The 7,684-nt window shown below is 47.0% G+C and overlaps 1 protein-coding gene across 1 annotated transcript in view; it reads left to right on the top strand.

Annotated features, from left to right (window-relative positions):
* The first annotated feature begins 1,974 nt into the window (after positions 1–1,974).
* Positions 1,975–7,684, top strand: part of LOC119186053 (protein disulfide-isomerase 2) — a 40,669-nt gene continuing 34,959 nt past the window's right edge. Inside the window, exons 1-3 of the mRNA XM_075870089.1 lie at positions 1,975–2,031; positions 2,344–2,469; positions 3,453–3,956. Of these exons, the coding sequence (XP_075726204.1) occupies positions 1,975–2,031; positions 2,344–2,469; positions 3,453–3,956 (687 nt within the window). The remainder of the gene's footprint in view (positions 2,032–2,343; positions 2,470–3,452; positions 3,957–7,684) is intronic.

Genomic DNA, 7,684 nt, shown 5'->3' with positions numbered 1-7,684 from the left:
TGTCTATAGTGGCATAATGACACGCTTCAGCATTCTCTGGCACCATATATACCGATATTATTAGTTGTTGACTGCCCATTTTTTAGAATATCACATTTGCGGCTTTGCAAATGCGAGATTTTTGACTCTTTCAAAATAGTGGAAATCAGAAAACGTCGTCAGTGCAGTTCGGAGTGTCTTTTCTGTGACCCGTGACCTGTACTGTACTAAGTTACGCATGGTACACGACTCGCCAGTGAGACGAGCGCTCATTCTGGTCGCTTGCCTAGGTGATCCGAAGGTTGAGGCGTGGAATCCATGGCGGTAGCATTTTCGATACACGCAAATTTGTTTGAGACCTTGCGAACTGAGTTTGAGGCACAATAAAGAAGCCGAGGTGGTCGAAATTACCGCAGCCTGCCACTACGGCACCCCTTATATTCAGATCTGCTTTTGGGGTTTTAAACTCTAACAGATAATATTACTGTTCAGCCGAGTTGCGACGTGGTGTGAATTGGCGCAATGCAGAAGAAAACGGCGTACCGCGGCGCAATGGAGCTACCAAGTTAGCGAACCACACAGCGTGGATGACGACGACAAGAATGTAAGATAACTTGCAATAGTGCAAGCGAACCATACTATAAACAAAACGCGCCTTTGAAGCCGACTGCTTTATGAATGAAGTTATATGTGACGTTTCCCTGTAGTCACGTGACTACAACCTGTTGGGGATTCAATAGACTTTCCCGTGATGGGCTGCAGAAATTATGGCGAATTCCACTCGTCGAGCGGGAGCAAGTTTTCTTGCTCCAAAGCTGACAATCCGCCATTCACTGGCAGATTTAGAGCAAGTTCTCATTTTCCATTGGTATATTTAGAGCAATCCACTCCGCGACGGAGCGTTCCGCGTGCTCCGTCTTGCAGAGACGGATTTCGCAAAACTCCGAGAATGGGTTGCCAATACTTCCGGTAAAGTCGGCCAGCCTGGTTGCCTTCAGTGTTTTTGAGGCGGTCTTGTAACCCTGTGCTCTTGTTGACATTCCTAAAATTAGAAATTCGTGCTTTGAAGTGGTGACACACTTATCATTGAAACAACGAGCGCAGAAAAGAAAATTGTTTCTGGTACCGAGCTAATAACCTATGCGTAAAAACCTCCGGAACCTCACACAGGGCATTCACGTGCTCCACTCGCAGAACTCGTTCGGCACAATCCGAGAGCTCGCTCCAAGACTTAAGCGACCACTCCGAATCAACCAGTAAAATTTGCCATTAGGCGCCTCATTGTTTGTTGAACCACCACCAACAACCTCCGTCCTTGACCTAGGTTTTCATTTTTAGAGCTTGGAGGCTTCTGCTGAGCCTGCTGCGGCTGGGTGGGCACCGATCACACTTCCCCATTCACGACGATGTCCTGCTGCAGCGTTTTCTACCGGTGTACTCTGTGAGGCGCCATTTGTAGCCCAAAACACACCACATGTCCTGCTCGGTTGCAATCTCACTCAGCTCTCTGACTATAGTTCATCTCTAAAGCAGCCCGAGAGCAGGAGCGAGAGGGGTGAGTATTGTTCATCCTCTCTCGCTCTGTTGTCAGGCTGCTTTCGAGGTGGTTCATTCAGCCTGCTTACTACAGGAATGCTTTTTTTCGGATGGGGACAGGCTCAAGGCACCCACAATATTTTATTATTCACTACCCATGATTCCTCCCTCCACATCTTTCCGGAAAACAGCGTGTTTCACTGTGACCGAAGCTTTAGCGTACGTAGGCGCAGGCACTGGGGAAGTCATTTTAAATGAAAAGAAGAGAAAAGTGAGCCCTGTAACTGTCTATCAGGGGGAGGACACCTCAACAGTAGCTCAGTGAGGATGGGGGTACAAAAGAAAATGAAAGGATAGGATTAAAAGGTGGAGAGATATAGAGAGAGGACGGAGAGTGCGAGGTGCAGGGACAGGTAGCGACGGAAGTAAGGAGAAGACAAGAAAGATGGATACGGTTGCATGAGTCTGAAGACGGGGCACTACTGGCAAGAGCTCTTGTCGGCGACAGGAGATGGGGTAGGGATAATTCAGTCGGCCAGAGCTACGCTGTCGTCGGATATCATGAGGGCACAACCAGTCGGCACTGAATCCAGCGAGTGAGAGGCAGGCGCTGGATAGCCTCTTATGGTATTTAGGCGGGTGATTCCAAATGACGCAAAATCATTCTAGATTAACACCTCTAGCATTATTATACGAGGAGTATGAGCATTTTCGATGTTATTTCGGCATTATCCAACGCAAAGCTACAAATTACGGTAAAAAACTCACAATCAAAACTTTCGCTTTCTGAGGTCTATTAAACCGTTTCGGTTAATTGTGTCATTTCAGAATATCAACGACTTGCTCAGTGGCCCGATTCGCCAGTTTAGCCTGCTATTCTACAGCAAGAACAGTGCCGACATGACGGAAGCTCTGAAGAACTTCAGGAAGGCCGCCGCTTCCTTCAGGCACCAGGTGTGGCACATTGCATAGCAGTGACTCGTTGAAAGGCATACTGCCCATTTCTAACGCATGTCTTTATTCAGCGATTTTATTAACAAAATGTGTGGGTAATAACAACGGCCGAAGAAGTACTTTGGTTCCCAGAACCAAAGTTCTTTTCACAATACAACAATCACAGATAATTTGTTCATTTGTTTGTTTCCCTGGACTGATGGCTCATACCCACTCAGGGGGATTGGCCAAGAAAGCGTAGAGCAGTTTTCCTGTGATCATTTTAGCTATGTGTAATGAATTTGTATTATAATATGACTAATGTAAAGAAAACCACATAAAAAGTGAGCTAACGAGAAAAAAAAAGAAAAGTCAAATTGAAAAATTTTGAGATTGCAGGTGTTGTGATTACCACTCAGCTGGGTTTCTTCACTTTGCCATTAGGAACTTTTTGGGGGAGTAATAAATAATAAATATTTTATTCAAGATCCCGAAAGTATACGTTTGAATGCCTGAATATAATCCCAAACGGCATTGAAAGCATCCCTGTGGCATTGTGCCAAAACTGATGCACCAAAGCTTAGAACTATCATACTTCTTTTTCACTGTGCAGATTTCTTTTTTTTGTCTTCAAAAAGAAGGTTTATATTACTTGCAGGTTCGGCTAGCTTTCTGCTCTGAAAACTGTTGGGCAGCGCAACTGTAGATGATTGAGTGTATTCGACTGGCCAATCATAAGAGGTAGTGTCCTAAATGATTTGATAGATTTCTAAGGCACGTTCTTTACTCTTGAGTAGGCAATGTAAAAGTGAGTGACCTGCAGGTTCGTGCGATTTCACTTTAGAAATGCCTTGCATTTCATAATTTGAGGTTTTTACAGCAGGAAGCCTGCTGCGTGTGATCTCCCCGTTCGTTCTAAGATCCATTCCGTTCTCTTATTATCTCTATGCGTGAACTTATCTACACATTGCGTTCATACTCTGGCTTTTATCTTCACGCTGCAGGTTGTCTTCGTAACCATCAATGTTGATAAAGAACACTTCGAACTGATCCTTATGTACTTCCACATCTGGCAGGGCAATGTTCCCGCCTTGCGCTTCGCCGAGCATGACGGTGTCGGATTTGTAACACCCTTCATGCCCAAGGCGGACTCACTCAAAGCTGAAGACATCAAGACCTTCGTTGAGGGTGTGCTGAACGGCAGCATCAAAGAAACACCTTGGTTCGCAGATTCGTTTAACTCGACAATGCATCGCGTCAAGATGGTCGTGCAAGAGAACTTTGATGAAGTCGTCTTTGACAAGACCAAGGACGTCCTGGTGCTGTTTTACTCGCCCTGGTGCACCCTCTGTTTTCATCTGACGCTAGACTACGACTGGTTGGCCAACAGGTACAATGACCGTGAGGACTTGCTCATCGTGAAGATGGACGCCACGATGAATGAGCTCGAGCACACAGACATCCACAGCTTCCCCACCTTGAGGCTGTACAAGAAGCAGACCAATGAGGTGAGTTTCCACGCGTGTACGTTTCTAGGTGAATGTGTGGGCTTCCTAGACGCCTTTTCAACGAATAGCTTTGCGTTCTTTCTGGACTGTTTCTGGCACGAGAATAAAAACACCGACGACATAACTTCGGTAGTGCGTTTTTAGGAGCTCAAGCACCTTACCAACGCAAAGAAGACTGCAGCATTGTCTAGCGAATCTTCATTGTCAGCGTGCCTTAACTATTCACCTGGAAAACTCGGAGACTAAGCTTCTAGCTTATAAGATCGTAGTGCGCTCACAAACTCAGTACGCCTCCTTATTCCAAAATCCACACTAGGCCTACCTCATTGAGAAGCTCGAGTCTGTAAAAAATAAGGCTGCTCGCTTCATCCCATCGAAAACAAGAATTACTCGCGCACATCAAGCATAACTGACATCAAATCCTTACTCAGTTAAGCTCCTCGATTAAAGCGTTCGATTCTGACACTATTGCCTTTCTTTCAAACGCTTCACTACAATCAGCAATGAGTCAATACCTTCTATCAGACCAGGTCGTTATATATCTTCATGGCTAGATTACCAGCCTGAACTTGAGCCCATTTTTGCCCGCACTAATTTGTTCCATCACTCGCCCCTTCTCATCGCCATTCCTACATCGAGCGTTCTATCTTCTGACATCACACACATGTTCAATTATGACTCATTTCTCAATAACGTAATGTCATTCCGAAGACTGTAAGCTAGTCGTTATGACTTATGCTCCCTCCCCCCAGCAATAAAAATAGAATTTATTTTAAAGGGTGGTGCTATCGATATTCGAGGCTAAAGCAAGCCCCTTGTGGGTTTCCTCTGTACGCTAGGACATTCCACACGCATGGTCGAACGCTGCAAACATTTAGAATATATTTTCATTCCCGTCCAAAGTGTACATAAATGCTCATTCTTTCGACCGAAGCCCATCGCAAGCGTGTCCAAAGCTGTTGTAGCTCTGTAGGAAGGGTAATGACAATTGCAATGACTCCTCATCAGATCTGTACTGAGTATAGACGTTGTCAGCTGTCTCCTACGGTGGGAGCAAGGGTTGGTCGGAGCCCACCCCGTCTCTATTATGTCAATGTAAGGGTCTGCCTTCGCCTTCTCTTCGTATTAGGTCAACGTGTAAGGCGGTGTTTGCAACCCCCCCCCCCCCATGGGAGTGGCCACCCACTAACTCCACGTGCGCACTCCTATACATAGTGTTCATGTGATGTCACTTCCGTCCTTGTCGCCCTCTCCCACCATGCCTGGGATCCTCCCTGGGTACCTACGGTAGTTCACGTGGTGCAGCGTGGTTTGTTGGGGGCTCGTCATCTGTTACTGTGTACGATGTTGAAACAGAAGCACTGTGGTTTTTCGTTGTTGTCGTGCCTTAACGAGCTCATCGAATCAGCAAGTCCTCGCTTGTTCACTCGATACATGACCAGAAAATCAAGATGTGCGACACGTATACCAGCCACTGCGTACACCGGCTGCCCGCCACAACCTACGAGGGCCCGTTATCTCGCTTTCACTGCAAATATTACAAATTGCGTGGCCCAAGAACAAATTACAGCCTCGAGCCGCAATTTTAAAAGTGGATGAGCGAAGCGCAGCAGCTCCCATCGAAAACGAGTCGAGCAGAGCTAGGCAAGTTCACAAGAGATATAATATCAATATATCGCTGCGGCCCACGCTACCAAAGTAGCAGTGCCTCCCCCCACCCTTCAAAGTGTATCAAACAGTGGTGATGTTGAGCCCCTCTGATTAAAACTTGTGAAAACAGCCGAGGAAAATTTTATGCGAGGAAGATAGAGACTTCGCGTGGTGCGTACCGTGGTAAGGCCGGTCATGCTTTTTCTTTTCGCGTATGTTTGGACACCTCTTTCACCTTGTATTTTACTTTTGTTGTACGCTAATGTACAGTTGAGTCCCTGAAAATGACGGAGACCGTTTTAGAGAATTAATTGACCTTTTTTTTTAAATCCTGACCCCCCCCAACTCGATCAAATTGGCTATACTTCAAAGTGAACTAATATTGCTTCGCATCCATTTTCACAGTTTGTTTCAATGCAATACCCAAATTTCCGCGATTGCCATCACGATTTTAACCGCCTCCCTGACACGCTGATTGAGCACGCATTGACCCCGGACAAGTTTGTATGTACAGTATCTTGGTAAGCTATCTCTGTTTGCACGCAAGTGCTTGGCTGTGGCACTTACCCGCCATGAAGTTACACCTGAAGACGCAAATATCACTGAGTTTCCTCAAGTAGTTTATTTTATTCCGCGCCAGCCAAACACGCCGGTACTTTGCGGAAAATCGCAATATGCGTTCTAAATTTTAGGCAATAACTTTCGGAAAAGAAACACCCCGAAGCTCTGCTCCTTCTTCGTGGACAACTAAATCAACTTGCCTCACTAGCAGCCAATAATTACTCGAAACTTGCATCAGGAGGCAAAACTAAACAGGTGCAAGCTCGAGGAAACAACACAGCAGCGGTAGGTGGCAGATTTGGTAGGTACCCGGGAATGACGGTGGGACATTTCGGAAGTGACGAAGGGTCGCTGCGTGACGCACGTGCACACAATTTATAGGTGAGGCGTAAACTCGCAAATGCTCATTAGAGGCGCCGTCTGCATCGACTTCCGGTTCAAGATATTCGTGGCGTGCTGTTTCGCTGGCAGCGTTCTTGGAGCTGTAGGCACGTCTTTTCTTTCGATGGTGATGCAATTCAATCGCTCGTGCAATCATGGTTGGTTCTGCAGCTGTCGCTTGCTCGAGTTCGCACACAAAACAGAAAAATATGTTAATATTCGCTCGGAACGAAGATAGAAAACTGAAGTTGGTTTCCTGGTGATAAGCATAGGCGTGCGCACGGTTCCACTTTAGGAGGGGGGGGGGGGGTTAAGGTTCATCGCAACGCCCCCTTCTCTGTGAAATGAATGCATGGAGCTAAATTTGCCCCACTCCCCTATATCACAGCGAGAAGTTGTAGTGACATCGGAACAGTAGAAGCAAAGCTGGACGGCTATACGGGAAGCGTCGCAGCAGCTATCAACCAGGCCGCTCTAGCTCGAAGCCTCACGCCAGCATGACCATGTGGCTGCTGCAGTGGGCATTCCTTTTCGCTACAATTCATCCCCAGTCGAAAACGGAGCCATCTTGATGACTCAAGAAGAACATAGCACGAGTGGAACGTAATATGGTTTACTCGTCCCGAACTGTTCTTGGAACATGCCATGCGAGCTCCTTGCCGCGCGAGAACGCGTGCGTTCAGCGCGCGCCACTTACGCCAGTACGAACACTCTAGCGCGTGCCACTGCGCTCCTACTAAGATAAAGCGCGTTGGCTCATCGCGCGTCTGTGTAATCCCGTTCCCCGATGTCATCACATGATTTCTGAGAAAGTGAAATGGTAAGAAGCCTCCGTGGCTTACCCAGGCTGGAACTCGCGAAGGAGTGAGTGCGTTCCGGCAGTGCTTGGGCCAGCTTTCGCGCATGCGCCGTAAGGGTACTCACGCCGCCCACCAAATTCAACTACACCATAAGCTGATTGATTCTTGTGTGGGGTTTAAGGTCCCGAAACCACTAAGTGAGTATGAGAGACGCCGTAGTGGAGGGCTCCGCAAGTTTTGACAATCTGGGGTTTTTTAAAGTGCACGCTCATCTGAGCATACAGGCCTGCAGCATTTTCTTCTCCATCCGAAATGCAGCCACCATAGCGGGGATTC

This window comes from Rhipicephalus microplus, chromosome 7 (genome assembly GCF_043290135.1).
Source record: "Rhipicephalus microplus isolate Deutch F79 chromosome 7, USDA_Rmic, whole genome shotgun sequence".
NCBI lineage: Eukaryota > Metazoa > Arthropoda > Arachnida > Ixodida > Ixodidae > Rhipicephalus > Rhipicephalus microplus.
This window is presented reverse-complemented; position numbering and strand designations above follow the sequence as displayed.